Genomic DNA, 18816 nt, shown 5'->3' with positions numbered 1-18816 from the left:
TCAACAGAAACTTTCTCTTTAAAACTCACCTTCAGGCATGACCTCCTGTGGCCCTGTTAAAATACTTAATTTTGCAGGTTAAAAACACAAATACTTGCACAAAGGAAGAAGCAGCTGCCATAAGTGTCTCTCCCTGAAATTTTAGAGCCATATAACAAAGGTTGATTGTACAGTTTAGGCAACTGGGAGGAAGATCTGGTTGGCAGGGCCTTGTTTACACTGCACATCAAAGGCTGACAAAGGAAAGACTATTCTCTGATAAGATATATTTTAAGTTTATTTTATTTTATTTCTATAGTTTATAGTCTGTTCTGTTTCATATGGCGATTTGCTACTGAGTAGGGGATCACAGCCAGAATTAAGGAAGAACCAAAAAAAAAAAAAAAAAAAAAACTATGAAGGATTTAAGTCAATGGTGTAAATGTTTAACAATCAACTTTAAACAAAGGAAATTCCAGGCTTGTACCATTTGGCTATTTCCATTATAAAAGGACATTCTTCTTCTGTTGCCAATATCAAGTTCCCAACTCCATTGTAAAGTTGGTAAAGTATGCACATTAGCACCTAATTCTACATCATATCCATTATACATATACAACAGACCAAAGTGAGCTCCAGAATACAGCTATTAATAGGTCCATGGGAAGCAATAGGCTTTAAGGTTTTTTGTTTTGTTTTGTTTTTGTTTTTTTTACTTTTCTACAATTTTTATTAAGAAAATTTTTCCATTCATTTTACACACCAATCAAAGATCCCCCTCTTCCCTCCTCCTGGCCGCCCCCTCAGCTTCCCCCTTCTAACCTACCCCTTACTCTTCCCCACAAGAAGACAAGGCCTCCCATGGTGAGGCATATCCAGTAGAGGCAAGTCCAAGCCCCTCCCCCTCCCTCAAGGCTGCACAAGGCATCCCATCATAGGTAGTGGGCTCCAAGAAGCTTGCTCATGAACCGGGGTTGGATTCTGATCCTACTGCCAGGGGGCCCCCTAAGCAGATCAGGATACACAATTGTCTCACCATGCAGAGAGCCTAGTCCAGTCCTGTGGAGGCTCCACAGGTGTTGGTCTAAATTTCATGAGTTCCCACTAGTTTGGTTTGGTTGTCTCTGTAGGTTTCCCCATCATGATCTTGATGTCCCTTGCTCACAGAATCCCTCTTCTCTTACTTCAACTGGACTCCTAGAGCTCAGCCTGGTGTTTGGCTGTGGATCACTGCATCTGCTTCCATCAGTTACTGGGGAAAGGCTCTATGATGACAGTTAGGGTATTCACCCATCTGATTACTGGGGTAAGCCAGTTTAGGTGCCCTCTCCACTATTGCTAGTAGTCTAAGCTGGGGTCATCCTTGTGGATTCCTGGGAAGTTCCCTAGCACCTAGTTTCTCCCTATCCCCATGAAGTTTCCCTCTATCATGGTATCTCTTTCATTATTCTCCCACTTCATGACTGTTCCAGCTCGACCACACCGTTCCCTATGTTCTCATCCCCCATCCCCTACCCTCCATTGCTCTCCTCATCCCCAGTTTACTCCTGGAGATCTCATCTATTTCCCCTTCCCAGGGTGAGCATGTGTCCATCTTTAGGTTCTCCTTGTTAGCTAGCTTCTCTGGAGCTGTGGATTGTAGTCTGGTTATCCTTTGCTTTACATCTCGTATCCATTTATGAGTGAGTACATACCATGTTTGTCCTTCTGAGTCTGGGTTACCTCACTCAGGATCATATTTTCTAGTTCTATCCATTTGCCTGCACATTTCATGCTGTCATTGTCTTTCTCTGCTGAGTAGTATTCCATTGTGTATATGTGGCACATTTTCTGTATCCATTCTTCAATTGAGGGGCATCTAGGTTGTTTCCAGGTTCTGGCTATTATAAATAATGCTGCTATGAATATAATTGAGCATGTGTCCTTGTGGTATGATTGAGCATTCCTTGGGTATATGCCCAAAGGTGGTATAGGTGGGTCTTGAGGTAGACTGAGGTAGATTCCCAATTTTCTGAGAAACCACCATACTAATTTCAAAAGTGGCTATATAAGTTTGCATTCCCACCAACACTGGAGAGCTTTAGATTTCCAGTACCAGGCATGATGTCCCTCTTGTTGAGCAGTTCTTAAGTTCAATTAGAGAGCTATTGGTTATTGATAAGGTATTTGTCACACAACTGCAGCCTTTATGTCATGCTGGTTGTGGTGGTCCATAGGCATCATAACTAGGTAGGACTGTTGGTTGCTTCTATCCTTTAGAAGGTTGCATAGTTCCTTCTGCTAACATTAAGGCTAATTCTCAGGGAGGAATCTTTCAGGTCAGATCCAGCTCAGGTCCTATATGCCTTGTGTCTGAAGTATATAGTATCTTCAGTAATAGAGAGTTATCTTCTACCTTTAAGTGTGTGGAGAGTAACCAAGGGTATAGAAATAACCCACAATGCTTTGGGAGGCTCTTGGACAACCCTGACCTGAAGAGGGCTTCTCAGCTCCTCATGTCTTTTGTTGGGGTTTTCATTAGATTGTCTATAGCTTGGAGAAGCATTGTCAGCCTAGATGGGAATTTTTTTTAAACTATATATGTATATTTATATACTGACATGTGTGTTACAGGTATTTTTTATTACATTTTTCATTTATTTTAGATACCAACCACAATTTTCCCTCCCTCCTCTCTTCCCTTTCCCTCCCCTCACCTCCCATCTACCTACCACTGCCATCCACTTGTCCTCCATTCAGAAAGGGGCAGGCCTCCCATGGGAGTCAACAAAGCATGGCATATCAAGTTGTGGTGGGACCAAGCTCTTCCCCCTGCATGAAGGCTAGGTGAGAGATCCCAGCATGGAATATAGGTTCCAAAAAGCCAGCTCATGTGCCAGGAATAGGTCCTGATCCCACTGCTAGGGGCCCCACAACAGACCAAGCTACACAACTATCACCCTCATGCCTAGGTCAGTCCCATGCAGGCTCCCTAGGTTTGTTTCTAGATATTTTATTTTCTTTGAGGCTATTATGAATGGAAATGTGTCTATGATCTCTTTCTCTATGTGTTTGTTGTTGGTGTATAAAGAAGCTGTTGAATTGTACAAGTTGATTCTGTATCCTGCCACACTGTTGAATTTTTTATTGTCTCTAGTTTTCTGGTAGAATTTTGGGAATCTCATGTCAACTGTAACTAGGGATAATTTGACTTGTTCTTTTCCTATTTATGTTCTTTTAATTTCCTTCTTTTGCCTTATAGCTCCAGCTAATGCTTTAAGCACAATATTGGAAAAGAGGGAGGGCAATTCACAACTCTGTCTCATTCCTGACTTCAATGGAATTTCTTCAAGTTTTTCTCCATTTAGGATGATGTTGGCTGTGGGTTTCACATCCATGCCTTTTATCACACTGATTGAAGGATATTTCTCCTAGTCCTCATCTTTCTGTGGAGGCATATTGGATTTTGTCAAAGGCTTTTTCTACATCAATTGAGATGATCGTGTGATTTTTGTCTTTAATTCCTTTCATATGGTTTGTTACATTTATTTACTTGTGAATGTTAAGTCATTTCTGCATCTTGGGAATAAAGTCAACTTGGTCATGGTGGGTAATCTTTTTAACATATCTGTATTCAATTTACAAATATTTTATAGAACATTTTTAATCTGTGTTCATCAGGTATATTAGCCTGTAGCTGATTTTTTACTGGCTTCACAGAAGGACTTTGAGAATATGCCTTCTCTTTATTTGGGGGGGGGGGGTTAACAGTTTAGAAGAATTGACTATAGATGTTCTATGAACATCTGGTAAAATTATCCTGTGAATCCATCTGGGCCTTTAATTAGAAGGCTTTTAATTGCTATCTTATTCTACTCATTTGTTATGGGTCTGCTTAGGTTGTTGACCACCTCTTGATGTGATTTTGGTGGGTTGACTGAATATAGAATAGAAAGTCAACCATTTCTTTTAGGTTTTCAAGCTTAATGAACTCCAAATTTTAATTATAATTCACTTATTCTGAATTTCTTTTGTGTCTGTTGTAATATTTCCCTGTTAATTTCTGGTTCTATTAATTTGTATCCTCTCTCTTTCTTCTAGTTAGTTGGATCAGTGATCTGTCAATCTTGTCTTCTCAACTATTAGATTTATGGATTCTTTGTATTGTTTCTTTGTTTCTGCTTCATCTATTTCAGCTCTAATTTGTATTGTTTATTACTGTCAAATGGGTTTGGACTTGCTTTGTTCTTGTTTTTCGGAATTTTTTAGTTCATCATTGTTTATTTGTACTCTTCTGGCTTTTTAGCAAAGGCGTTTAGAGCTATAAATTTCCCTCATAGAACTGCTCTTGATGTATCCCAGAAGTTTTGTTGTGTTCTTTTCATTTCCATTTAGTTCCAGAAAATTTTTTATTTTTCTTGATTTGTTCTTTGACACATCCATTATTCAGTAATGAGTTGTTTAATCTCTATGAATTTGTGTATTTGTTAGAGATTTGTTTGTTGTCAATTTTAAGTTTTATGGCTTTGTGATCAGATAGGATACAAGAAATTATTTCAATCTTTCTGTACTTGTGAAGATTTGTTTTGTGATCCAGAATGTTGTCTATTTTAGAGAAGATTCTATGTGCTGCTGAATGTGTACTCTTTGGTTTGGGGGTATAATGTTCTGTGAATATCTGTGAAGTCCATTTAATGTATTATGTCATTCAATTATAATGTTTTTGATGTTTTTTCTTAATTTTTTTGTCCAGATGAGCTGTCTGTTGGAGAAAGTTGGGTATTAAAATCCAGTTACTAGTAGGATGATATTATCTGTGCCTTTACATACAGTAGTACATATTTTATGAACCTGGGTGTACCAGAGTTTGGTGAACATATGTTTAGGATAGTAATGTCAGCTTGGTTAATGTTACCTTGAATAGAATGAAGTGTCTTTCTTTACCTAATATGAGAAGTTTTAATTTGAAGTGTATTTTGTCAGATACTAGGATAGTGATGCCTGCTTGCTGGCCCCATTTGATGGAGTACTTTTGTTCATTCTTTTGCTCTAATGTCATACCTATTATTAAAATTAAAATGTGTTTTTATAGACAAAAGATAGATGGATTTTGTTTCTTGATCCATTCAGCCAGACTGTCCTTTGATTGGAGAATCAAGATTATTAATATTTAAAGTTATTATTGAAATGTCTGTATGTTGATTGCAGTCATTGTGTTGCCATTTCTAGTGATGTTGTGTTCCCAATGGTACTTTATGTTTTAGTAATTATGTCTTCATATTTCTTTTTACACCCTCTTAACTATGTCTATTCCTTTCTTCAGCCTGAAATATTGCTCCCTATACTTTCTTTAAGTTTGGACTATTGGGTATAGTTTTTTAGGGTGCTTAGATCATGGAAAGTTTTATTTTTTTATTCAATTATGGCAGGGAGTTTTGCTTGATATATTAGTCTATTTTGGCCATTATGGTCTTATTCCATTTAGGACTTGGAATACATTGCTCCAGGCTCTTCTGGCTTTTGAAATTTCCACTGAGACGTAAGCTGTTATTCTGATGGGTTTTCCTTTATATGTGAATTGTGCTTTTTCTCTTGCAGCTTTCAACACATTGCCTTTGTTCTGAATATGTAGTGTTTTAACTATGATATGCTATGGGAATTTTCTTTTTTGATCTTGTCTATTTGGTATTCATTGTGCTTCTTGAATTTGTATGAGTATGTATTTCCTTAGTTTTTGGAAGTTTTCTTTTATGACATTGTTGAAAACCTGACCTATGCCATTGACCTGGGATTCTTCTTCATCTATGCCTATAATTTGAAGGTTTGGTCTTTTAATGGTGTCCCACATTTCCTATATGTTCCTTTCCTGTGGGATTTTTTTTATTTTTCATATTCTTTGCTTATTATATCCAGATCCTCTACTTCATCTTCAAGTTTTGATATTCGGCCTTCTGATTGATTGATTCTATTTGTAAGTCTTTCACTTTAGTTTTCTGGTTGTGTTATGAGGTTTTCCAATTCCATCTTCACTCTTCTTCAATATTTCTACCACTTCATTGAATTCCATTTTCAAATTCTGGATTGTCTTTGTCATTCCCATCAGCCTATGTTTGTGTTTTCCTGAGTATCACTCAAGTGTTTATTCTCTTTATATTCTTTCTCTTTAAGTTCATTGGGCTACTTCTTTATGTATTCTTTAAATTCAGTGAAATATGATGATGTTTATAATTGTTCTTTTAAAAATCTATGTCCTGGGGTTCATCTAGTTCATTCTCATTGGCAAAATTTTCTACAGGAGTGGTAGAGGTTGGAGGGGGAGATACTGCCTTCATCTTTCATACTGTTTGTATTTTTGTGAGAAGATTTGGGCATGTGGATTTCTTTTACTAGTTCTTTGTCCTATATGGACAAAGCAGATTGGGGAAGAACAGAGGACGTGCAGGTCAAGTTGGGCCTAAAGGATGAATAGGCTTTGGTGGAATGAGGTCCAGTGGGCACAGGAAACTGAGTTGTATACAGTATGTGTATCCAGGTACAAGCCTGGATTTTAAAAAAGTTGATCTGGGGGTTGAGGAGGGTGTGTGGAGGGGAGGATCATTAGATTCACATAACAAAACCCTGGAGAAGAATGTGCAACATCTGATTGGGTAGAGAGTTTGGAATGTGGAGTAAGGGGATCTGTGGGTCAGAGGCAGGCAGAGTGGGGCCTGGTAAAAGCCTAGAGGTCAGTTGTGGCACTGGAAGTGGTAGCCAGAATAGACTAGGGCACAGAATATGAGACCCAGGTTATATCGAGGGTGGGGAGTGCATGGAGAGAAGGAATAGAAGAACTCAGCCTGGTAGACCCTGGAGAAGAATGTGCAGGATCTGGCTGGACAGAGAGGTTGTATCCCAAGCCCAGCTTTTCACATGGGTGCTGGACATTTGAACTCAGGTCCTTATAGTCTTCCCAACAAGCCAACCTACTAACCAAGGGCCCTTTTTTGCTCCACCCCCTCCTCTAGTTCTCAAGCTCTGACCTCAGAGTCTATAACTTCTCCCTAAAACCTACCCTTTGTTGTTCATAATATCAGTATTTGAATTCATGAGACAAGAATCCAAAAGTATGTCTCAGGGTGGCTTTGATGACTATCAAGTTTTCCAGGACCCTAACATCCCCTCCCCAGCTAATCCCATCTGACTCGAGAGTTCTGTTTTTGAATTCTGTCAAACTCAAAAATATCCCATTTCCCCATATCATAATGTCTCTAATAACTCTTTTAATCAAAAGGACAGTCTGACCTACTGTCCCTCTTGAACCCTGAATCTGAGACCTTACAAGGATGGCTTAGATTATGTGTTAGTCAGGGAAGGGTTCTCTAAGTAACAGAATTTATGAAAAAAAATGTATGTGGGGTTTATTAGAATGGCTTACAGGTTGTAGTCCAGCTAGCCCAACAATAGTTGTCTACCAGAAGGTCCAAGAAACCAGCAGTTCAGTCCACAAGTTGGATGTCTCAGCTAGTTGAATCATCAGCTAGATGATTCAGCATACACTGAATCCCAAAGAAATAGACTCTAATGCCAGTGAAGGAATGGACTTGCTAACTAGAGCAAGAGCAAGCAGGCAAAGAGCAAGCTTCCTTCTACCATGTCCTTTACATAGGCTTCAGGCAGAAGGTGTGGCCCTGATCAAAGGTGGATCTTCCCACCTCAAAAGAGCTGTATTAAGGGTACATCTTCCCACCTCAAAAGATCCAAATTAAAAATGGGTCTTCCTGCCTGGCATGGTGGCACACACCTTTAATCCCAGCACTCAGGAGAAATCCTGTCTCAAAAACAAAAATAAAAATAACAACAAAAAATGAAGTAGGTCTTCCTACTTCAAATGATTAATAAAAAAAAATCCTTGACAGGTGTACCCAGTTGCTTGGGTTTTAGTTAATTCCAGATGTAGTCAAGTTGACAGCCAAAAATACCCATCACAGGTTATATAATGACATCCTGTCTTTAAAACAAATGTTCTTCACTGTGATGGTTAATGGTACAGGATGAGGAAGTTGTTCTATTTTCACTGCTATAAATCTCCCATTGTGATGAGCAGCTGGATTCATGGGCACTGCATCCTTGTCCAAGAGGTGTGTCCTTGCACTGGGACAGCAGTTGTATTGATACTCTTTGTCCTTCATCATCACCCTGAAGGAAAGTCATGTCTTTTACAGTTATTTTCAGAGAGTTTTCAATGAGAAATTTTACAAGAGAAATCTTTTTGGAGATATTTTTTGCTAATCCTGAATTGCAAAAACTAGGCAGACATAGGATGCTCAAGGCTATGCAAACAGATAAGCTGTCATCTGATTAACTGAAGAATTTCTCTCAATAATGTGTACACTCTGAAAAGCAGTGAATGGCATTTGGTTTGGGCAGCTACTCTAAAAGACTCTGCACTGAAGCTACTTAATTTCTCAAAATAAACATTATTCCAGTTTAATATATTTTCCCTCCCCTCATTCCTGGTGGACTCAACCATTTCCCATGAGTTATTTAGAAGCCAAACACTATGCTCTGCACATGCTATAGCCTTAGAGGACAGAAAGATGAAAGAGAGAAAGGAAGGAGAAAAAAGCAGAAGAAAGACGTCTTCTTATTGTACAGATATTAACATATTATAATTATAATATGATTTTGTTCAAACATATATATCAGGACGTGTGTGTGTGTGTGTGTGTGTGTGTGTGTGTGTGTGTGTGTCTGTGTCTGTGTGTGTCTGTGTATGTGTATGTGTATGTGTGGGCTAATGGTATGAACATTTGAATATTTTAACAAAAACTTAAATGATTTAAATTTAAAAAACAAATGTTCTTGAATTTACACATTTGTGACTATTCTAATTTTCCTTTTGTTATTTCTAATTTCAATCCATTATGATCAAAGAAGGAAACCTTTTTTACTTTAGTCTTTAAGATTTATTGATATTACCTGATGCTTAGCATATGGAAAATGTTCATGTGCCCTATAAAAGAATATGTATCTTGTTCTGGGGTGGAATGTTGTGTATACATTCAGTCTTACTGGATTATGCTGTTGTTTCAGTCCTCTGGAGTTTAAGTAATCTCTAAGAATTTAGACGTGCCTTGTAAGTCTTTTCTGCTGAAGGTATCACCAGAATTGTCCTCTGAATACTTTATTCATGGTAAATTTGAGATTTCATAGCCTATGCATCCAATTTCTTCCAGCCTCTATTACACAACTCCAAGGCCATCTCTAGAATTTGGCATTTTTGTTATAACAACTGACTTCCTATTTTTCTAATATCAATTTTGTCTTCATCCCTTGAAGGTTTCCATAACAGAATACCTTAATCTAGCTTGGAAATTAGGAAGTCCAAGATCAGAGTGCCAGCATCAGGGTACAAAGAAGCAAATGAAGTTAACCTAGCTCTTTTATAACAGCATTAATCTCATTCTTCAAAGTATGACATTTTGCCAGGCATAAGGGCACAGGCCTTTAATCCCACTGCTCAGGAGGTAGAAAAAGGTAGGTCTCTGAATTCAAAGCCAGGTTGATCTACATAACCAGTTCCAAACTAGCCATCTTAATATTGTACAATGGCAAATAAGTTTAAATGTGAGTTTGGGGGAGGACAAACACTCAAACCATGGCAAACGGGTTAACTATGATTGCAACACAACAAAAACATGAAGAAGGCAAGAACCTAAAGGAGTCACACCAGGGGATACAAAATGAAATGAGATTGAAGGAAGATTAAGAGAGTAAATTATTAGTATACTAAATTCATATTCAGAGAAAAAGAAATAAATAGGGCCCTTGCTGTCCTGGACATATGGTAGTATAATTCAATAGGGCAAAAGTGATAAGAGGAAAGGAAATTTCAATAAGTATGAAATTAAAGTATGAAATCTTATCTCACTGACTGCTTTGGAGAGGCAATGAGGGAGAGGTTTCCATAAAATTGATAAATTACTGGATACAGGGAAGTATTTGGGTCTACATACATAGGTGTGAATGTTATTAATAAATAGTTCTTCATGTGATTCAAAGATGATATTAATAAAAGAAGGATAAAGAATAAAATTAACTAGCACAAAACAAATTAGTAGTGTTTCTAAATGCCAGGAAAGAAATTTAATATTGTAAAATGACCAACAAAGACGTGGCAGAGCCAGGCCAGGTGATTCACACTGGTAATCCCAGAAGTAAAGAAACTAAGGAAGAAAAATCATGAGTCCAGCCTAGGCTAAATAGCAAGTCCCAGGCCAGCATGAGCTGCATAGTAAGACCCTGTCTGAAGAATAAGGGAAAGGTGACAGAAATAATAATGGAACCAGTCAACAAGGCTTTCACAAAAATTAATTTAAAAAAACATAAACAACTGATATCACTTGATTTTAAAAGCATCAAGCAAACTCAAGTATGTTATCAAATACCATCCTTCAGGTTAATTCCCTCAAAGCATTTGATTCTGCGCAAGGGAAAGCTTGAAAATCTGGCAAAGTGCCATTTAACATGAATCTTAAAAGGTCTTATTAATAAAACCCTGGAGCCAGGTACTGGGATAAATTCTGAAAGATCAGAGAGACAGAACAAGCCACAACCAACCTCACCTTGCCAACTCCTCAGCTAATCTTGTTTCCTCAGACTGAAAGCCTCTGAGTCTTCACCCGAATGAATCTCAGCTGAACTGCTGCTGATAAAAAAGCTCCTACTTCTGCCTTATATACCTTCCCAAGCAATGACATGAGATCTCAAGTTCTGTGATTAAAGGTGTGTGCCACCACACCTGGCTCTGTTCCCAGTGTGGCCTTGAACTCACAGATCCAGACGACTCCCGAGTGATAGAATTAAAGGCATGTGTGCCACCACTGTCTGGCCTCTATGTCTAATCTAGTGGCTGACTCTGTCCTCTGATCCACAAATAAGTTTTATTTATTAAAGCACAAATAAAATATCACCACAGTGCCAGGTGGTGGTGGCACATACCATTAATCTCAGCACTCAGGATGCAGAGGCAGGTGGATCTCCGAGTTTGAGGCCAGCCTGGTCTACAGAGTGAGTTCCAGAACAGCCAGGGCTGCACAGATGAACCCTGTCTCAAAAAAAGAAAAAAGAAAAAAAAATCAGGCAAAGTGGCAGCTCACCATAGTATCCAACAAGACAATACAGGCCATGCTGAGAACACCCACAATGATATGCTGCACACACACACACAAATAAAAAGTTGTTTTAAAATACATTGTAACAAATACAGGAAAGAAAAAGACTAACAGAGTTGAAGCATTAATAATTCACCCTTCTAACCACACATCTGACACTTCCTAAGGTCAGGACATAGACGAGACTAACTGCACATCTGTTTTTCACAGAGCCATGGCAACAACAAAGTGCACCCCTGATGAGCCTCAGCTAAGGAGCAGAAGTCAAGATCTCCAGGAGATGCTGACAAAAGTGGGGTTGTCTATTGACTACTGGCTACCTAAACTTCAGGAAGACCTGGGTGTAACCTGTGCCCAGGCCTTACAATACTTAAAAGAAAAAGACCTCCAGAAGCTGAAGTCCCAGACACAACACACATGGGAGAAAAGGGCTCTGGAGAAGCTGCTTGACCTCTCACAGCCAAAAAGTGTTGCAGAGTTCCAGGAGACTCCAGGGGAGATGATAAGGAACAGGCAGAGGCAGGCAGGACAGGCACTGCAGGAACTGAGGGCCTTGCAGTCAGAAGGGAAGAATAGACAGGAAGAAGCAGTAAGGAGAAAAGAAGCAGAGTTGAGGCAAGCAATGGAGATCCCTGAAGAGTGCTGGCCAGGGCCTGAAGTGCCCCTAAAAGATGTCACTGAAACAACGGAGAGACATCTAAAGAACATGGAGCAGAAAATTTCCTACAGTGGAAACCTCTCCGATAGAGAATTGGTAAGATGGGCATCTGGAGGGCTGGCACTGCAAGGAATTTATAAGACCAGCCACCAAAGAAACCTGATTCAGAAAAAAGAACAGCTACTCAGTGTCCCTAGGGAGTTCTCACTTGTTGGCCCAGAGCACGGCACATGGATGGAAGCAAAGGAATTTTCCTCTTTTCAAGAACAAACCATGTTCACAGAGACTATGGAGAAGCTGGGTTTCAGTTCAACCTTCTCAGCTAAAGGTGAAGGGTGGGGTCTTAGTCTAGAAGCTGGTATGGATCAAAGCAAACATATAGAATCTGGGGATACCTACCAATCACATTCAGAGCAATCTTATTTCTGCTCAGCCAAGTTCAGCTACATCCCACTGGCCACCTGCCACTTTCACATGCATCAGCTTCAACTCTCCAAGGCTGCTCTCCAGGAGCTAAAAAGTATTGAAGAACTCCTAAATCAAATTACACACCCAAATGGAGTCCCCTTACTGAGGAACAGGGCTGAAAACTTTTTTCACAGGTTTGGCTCTCATGCTAACCAAGGCCCACTGCACCTGGGGGGAATCTACTGTTGGAAGGCCATTTCAGAGGGTTTCAAAAGAGAGCAACTAGCTAATATAAAGCAGCAGGCAGCAGAGTCCTTGAATATTTACATAAGGGGCAGCTATGGTGGCTTTGGAGTTAAAGCTAGTGCAAGTTTGAATAAGTCAAACTCGAATTCAAAAACAGCATCTGACAGTACAAATCATCAAAACTTTCAAACAAAGGTGAAACTCTCTGTTGCCCAGATAGGTGGACCAGCAGAAGCAGATGGGGTTGCCCAGTGGACAGCTGGTCTTGTTGCTAGCAATCAAACGTGGTCTGTCATTGACCGGGGACTTCAGTTGGTACCTATCTGGGACATAATCCTCTCTAGCCACAGAAGTGATTTTAAGGACGCCCTCCAAGTGGCTAACTGCCTGAAAGACAGCTATACTGCTCTGACTGGACTCATTGCTCAGATTCAGGAAGGAGAAGAATTTCTTACTGCTGGAAAAGAAGCTAGACTTTTCCTAGAGGATGTGAAATCCTGGGAGGTTTCTGATCCGGAAGTACAGCTTAGTAAGTTGATAGACTTCATGCAAACATTGAGTCAAAAAGTAAAAAGTTATAACATTTGGATTAATACATGCCTCACAGATTGGGATCTGCAGAATTTTCTAATAAACACTGTCAACTTTTGCAAAAATTCACCCACTTATAAAACTCAGTTTATTAAATCTCAGTTGTGCAGCCTTTTAGAACCTCATATCTACAAAGTGACAAACTTTCCTCAGGCACAATCCATCATACAGTGGATCAATCAGTCAGAGCCAGAGGAAGAACAAGTCAAAATCCCCTCATTTTCTGAATTCATTAAGACCTTAAAGAACATCCACAAAAATCTGATGGAAGTCAATATAAAAAGTGAGTCCCTAGAAACAGTGGAAGATGCTAAAAGAATGGCTACATATGAAGTGACCACAGCTCTTGGCTCCTTCTTAAAGTACCTCAGAGAAGCAGAGCAGCCAGACATGCAGCTGATGCTACTCTCCATTGCAGCTGGTGCAGGCTATCAGTTGGTAAACAATATTTTTCAGCATCTTCTTGGGTGTAATGAGTTAAATTTCCTCTTGGATCAAATGCAAACTGTCCAACACAAATACCAAGAACTTAAAAATATTTGCAGCTACAGAGGTCAGGCATTCCTGGTGCTCACTGCTCTCAGAGCCACAGTTGAAATCACAGATATTTCTACAGAAGAGAAAAGACAACGTTTGACATTAATAAGACAACATATGGGACAATTGTTGTGTGAAGAAGTTGCACATGTTCTCATGAAACATGGAGCACATCATGATTGGGAAAATCTGGAGAACGATTTAAGATTACTCATTGATGGGGACTATAAAACCACCATCCTTTCTTTGAAAATGGATGAGGTAAAAAAACAATTGCAAAGTCTCTGCTATGAAAAGAAAGAGCCTTATAAACAGCAAAATAATGAAAACAACAAAAATGATATGATAGAAAAAGGACCTTTCCTAGACTTACTCAAGCGTCTAGGCCTAGAACATCACTACCCAAAAAGGATGAGAAGAGCTGACTTCCATCTGATCTATAAGACTTCTGTATACAATACACAGCCAAGATCTGAACAGGAACTACCCTTCTATTTCCTACAAAAGCTACTGATGCTAGATTGTGGGTTCAGACATCTGGTCTTCAAAGATGACAAAAACATAGAAAACCAGATCTCTATAGTTTCTTGTGATCATGAAAATGAAGATTTTGATCCATATGAAGATGTCATTGAAGAAAATGACAGTCTTACCTATCCTTCAGACACTGAGTCCCAGCCCCACATTCACCCAATGGACATCCAGATGACCATTTTTCACTGTGCAGATGATCTTGCCAGGCAATATATTCTGTCCAAACTTTCCATTTGTCAATTTGCACTCCCCCTTGTGGTACCAAATCCCAACACTTCTCAGATTGAATTTTCTCTCTGGTCTCTCAGACAAATTAGGAAAAGTTGGCAAAATGCAAGTAAATCACTACAGAACAAGAGCTACAGTCACAATAATCAGCAGATGTGCTGTGTTTCTACCCCCATTGTGTCCTTCATTAGAGTTGGAAATGGCCTCTCTGCTTCCAAATCTCAGATCATGAACTCTCTCCTCAGTAAACATAAACATGATGTATTTTTTCACAGACACTGCAGAGGAAGCAACAATCACTGTCTCCTGATGGAGGGAGTGGTGGAGATCTGCTGGTTCTGTCCTGGGGGCCAAGGTGAGGACAGATTTGACAAGTGTGTGGCCTTTACCAATCTTCATGGAGATGCCAAGAAACATAGACAACAACTCAGCTTCCTGCAGGATGTCTCTTCTCTCATGGTGATCCTCATGTCAGCTTCTGATGACAATAAAGAAAACCAAAAATTTGTCAGACACCTCTGTCATTCATCAATACCCCTAATCTGCTTGATTGATGACAAAGAAAAGACCATAGCCAACAATTCTGCTAAAAGAATGAGAATTGGCATCAGGAATAGAAATGAGGCAGAATTAACAGAGGAGCTCTCAAACGCCATCAAACATTTTCTAGAGCTCTCTAATATTGCTCTCAGCTTAGAGGACTGCTCACAGATGGCTCAAAAACATGGATTCCTTATTGATGAGGACCAGAGAGACTGCAAGGAAGCCAAGGAAAAGGCAGAGACTATAATGGCCCTCCTGGAGGAATCCAAGTTATCGCAGACAAAAGAAAATTTACTACCCCTTCAGGGACAACTTTGGCACCTTTGGTGTAAGAAGGACAAAGAATTCTATCATCTGAGAGAAAAAGGGAATCGGAGCATTGAACAACACAAGAGTGAGATTGAGACGGATAAAAGGATAATTCGATGTCGGCAATTGGAAAAAGCCTTTCCTCTCAATGATCTAATGCGTTCTGTTCTTGAAGTTCTCCAAGAATATTCAGAAACTCATAACAAACTCTACTTTTTGCAGTGGCTAAGTCTGTTTTTTGACAACCTGACTACAGAACACCTGGAAAAGCTACATGAAAAGCAAAGATATTTGTGGTTAATGGTACAAAGAGAAAAGCAAAAGGAACAAAAGAGCAGCTCCCTGACACTCTGGCAGAAGCAGATAGAAGCCATCTCTACTGAGATTCTTAACTGCACTTTAGGAACTGAGCACCTTCTACGAGAAGTTGGCCAGATATATGAAGCTCTGGAAGAAATTTCCTCCTCTAGAGATAGCCTTTTTCTCTGCCTCCCCCAAATTGCTGCAGACTTGATGGTAGCTGGTGTTCCCATTGAGCTGATGGATGGGGATGCTTCTTATGTGCCTCTAAAGTGGGTGGCAGCTATTTTTGACAAGATCTCAGAGAAACTTGGAGACAAAAGACTGTTTGTTCTCTCTATCCTTGGGCTACAGAGCTCAGGGAAGTCTACCCTATTGAATGCATTGTTTGGGCTGCAGTTCACAGCCAGTGCAGGCAGGTGTACTAAGGGGGCCTACATGCAGCTCCTAAAGGTGGAAGAGACATTCACAGAAGAACTTGGCTTTGATTTTGTGCTTGTTGTAGACACAGAAGGACTTCGGGCTCCAGAACTCAACAACAAATCCCAGAATTGGGACAATGAGTTGGCAACCTTTGTCATTGGCCTTGGAAACTTGACTCTGATCAATATTTTTGGGGAGAATCCCTCTGAGATGCAAGACATTCTACAAATAGCCGTCCAAGCCTTTCTAAGGATGAAACAAGTGAAAATCTCCCCCAGTTGCCTCTTTGTCCATCAAAATGTGGGAGAAGTTACAGCTAAAGACCAAAATGTGGAAGGACGAAGGTGCTTAGAGCAGAGACTGGATGAAATGGCAGTAACAGCTGCAGAACAAGAAGAGTGCTCAAATGTATCTCACTTCAGTGATGTCATTAAGTTTGATGTCAATAATCATGTCTACTACTTTGCCCACCTCTGGGATGGCAATCCCCCAATGGCCCCTCCTAATCCTCGTTATAGTCACAATGTCCAGGAACTAAAGAGTATAATTATTTTGACGGCCAAACAGGAATCCAGAGGTAGCATCATGAAGATCTCGGATGTCAAATTTAGAGTTCAAGATTTGTGGAAAGCTCTAGTAAATGAGAACTTTATTTTTAGCTTCAGGAACACCAGAGAGATCATGGCCATGAGCAAGCTGGAAACTATGTATAACCATTGGACCTGGGAGCTGAGGAGTCACATGCTGGACTTTCAGAACCAATTGATCAATCAGATTCAGAATGGGAAAGTTCAGACACTCAAAACAAGCATATTTGAGGCTCCAGTCACAGAAAAGTATACAGCAATTAAGCAAGAACTTGAAAAATATTTTAATGAAGATCCAGACAATGAAATACTGGTTCAGTGGAAATCAAATTTTGAAAATAAACTAATAATCCTTAAAGAGACACTTATTTCAGACACCAGAAGGAAAGCCAATGAACTTATTCATTTAAAAAAAAATCAAGAAAGGCTGGATAAGAAAAAGTCAAGTTATGCAAATGAAATATTGGAAAGGAGCAGAAAGTTGGCTTTAACTGTAAAGGGTAAAGAATTAAATGAAGAAGAATTATATGAAAAATTCAATCCACTTTGGAAAAAATGGGTCTGTGATGTGTCCTCAGATCTTCCTCAAGTCATAGAACCTGACATTGACACAGATTCTGAAAACATTCTTTGGGACTACTTCCAAAAGGAAATAAACATGGTGGACATACTAATGAGAAATTCTGAAGATAAATTTCAAATAAATTACGATGAACATGTAAAAATGAATAAGAAGTATAACTTCATGACTAGAACATTAAAAGTCTGTGATAGGGAATCCATTAACATGACTACTGACCATATTATTTCAAGATTTAATGAAACTATCAACAATCTTCATAAGCAACAGTGTGATTACGATACAAGTTATTTTCATGAAATCCTGAGAATAATAGAAGAGGAAGTAAAATCTGCACCTACTGAGGGAAGATACACATTTACAAGCAAATATATCATTGAATTGTCATTATGCTTATTCCAAAGAGCATCTAAGGATTTTAAGGAAATGCACAAAGCATTCAAGAGAGCAAATGATCCTGTGAACTATCTGGAAAGGAAGAAAGATGATTTCTTCATGAGTTTTAAGATCTCCTGCCAAGGTGCCACCTCCATCAAAACATTTGTTGATTTTCTTTGGCACAAGCTCAGCCCTGCCATCTCTGCCACTATAAGGGGGAAAATGGTCATTAAAATTGCTGGAGCGATGAGAGCCAACTGCCCTGCATTCAATGGAAACAGGGCTAACCTGGAGAAACATGTTCTCATTTCTCTGGCAGAAGAAGAAAACTTTGATAAGTACTGGGAGTACCTTCATTACACAAAATCATTTTTTAGCAGCTATATTGAAAGCCATATTAAACAATACTGTTCAGATGTTGGAAGTAAAAAAATAAAGACTTTTTTAAAAATAAGTTTAGGTGACATCAAGAATGCCATCCTCTCTGCTATTCAGGAGTCCACAGCAGTGGCTAAAGATAAAGGCAGCACTGCTTCTGCCTGGTTGGATTTGTTCTGTGATCACCTGGGGAGCAACTTGATCTTTCCAAGAAGAGACCTGATAAGCATTGAGCACCAGGAGATAAAGGATATGGAGTTTCTCAAAGAAGCCATGAGCGCAGCTTTGGATCCTGCACTGAGGAAAGTAGAAGAAGACTGCTCAAGTAAGGACATAAATGAAATGGTTCCTGACATTGAGAAAATTCTCTCTGAACATCTCTGTGGCTGCTGGAAACAGTGTCCTTTGTGTAATGCAATTTGTACAAACACCATTCCCCAACATGAGGGAGACCACAGTGTGCCGTTCCACCGTCCTCAGGCTGTCAGTGGATGGCATAAGCATAAAACAGACCACTTTGTCATTGACTGCTGTACTAGTTCAGTAGCAAGTGACCGCTTCATGCTTTTGGGAAATAACCAAGAAATCCCATATAAGAATTATCGGCAGGCAGGAGGGGATTATGCCACATGGAGCATCACTCCAGACTCATCCACCCAGTCATACTGGAAATGGTTTGTCTCACATTTCAGATCAAAACTAGAGGAAAAATACCAGAAAAAATTTACAGACACAGGTGAAATCCCAGAGGCATGGGCCAAAATCACAAAGGAGGATGTGCTCAATGACTTGAAAGAACAATAATATTCAATGAGTAACCCAGTATCAAAAAGAGTTACAGCATACCTATATAATTCTAAAACTCCTCCTCCTAACAAGAGTCCCCAGTATTTTCATTTATAGGATGAAATGTAAAAAAATCTTGAAGCTTTCCCTATAAAATTTTTAAATTCTTTGTCTCAATTTCTTCTGGTTTAAAATCAAAGTATCATAGCTAGAAAGATG

The 18816-nt window shown here is 39.4% G+C and overlaps 1 protein-coding gene across 1 annotated transcript; it reads left to right on the top strand.

Annotated features, from left to right (window-relative positions):
* Nucleotides 1-1919: 1919 nt before the first annotated feature.
* Nucleotides 1920-18615, top strand: LOC102913550 (interferon-induced very large GTPase 1-like). The gene has a single exon (XM_016010004.3). It carries the CDS (start codon nt 11326-11328, stop codon nt 18613-18615), a length of 7290 nt encoding a protein of 2429 aa, XP_015865490.1. The 5' UTR covers nt 1920-11325.
* Nucleotides 18616-18816: the final 201 nt, after the last annotated feature.

Source organism: Peromyscus maniculatus, chromosome 1 (assembly GCF_049852395.1).
Source record: "Peromyscus maniculatus bairdii isolate BWxNUB_F1_BW_parent chromosome 1, HU_Pman_BW_mat_3.1, whole genome shotgun sequence".
In the NCBI taxonomy this organism is placed as follows: domain Eukaryota; kingdom Metazoa; phylum Chordata; class Mammalia; order Rodentia; family Cricetidae; genus Peromyscus; species Peromyscus maniculatus.
The sequence above is the reverse complement of the archived record's forward strand: the minus strand, read 5'-3'. Positions and strand labels throughout refer to the sequence as shown.

What these genes read in the sequence shown, in the direction of transcription:
- LOC102913550 (XM_016010004.3), top strand. Translation starts at nt 11,326, where the DNA reads ATGGCAACAACAAAGTGCACCCCTGATGAGCCTCAGCTAAGGAGCAGA.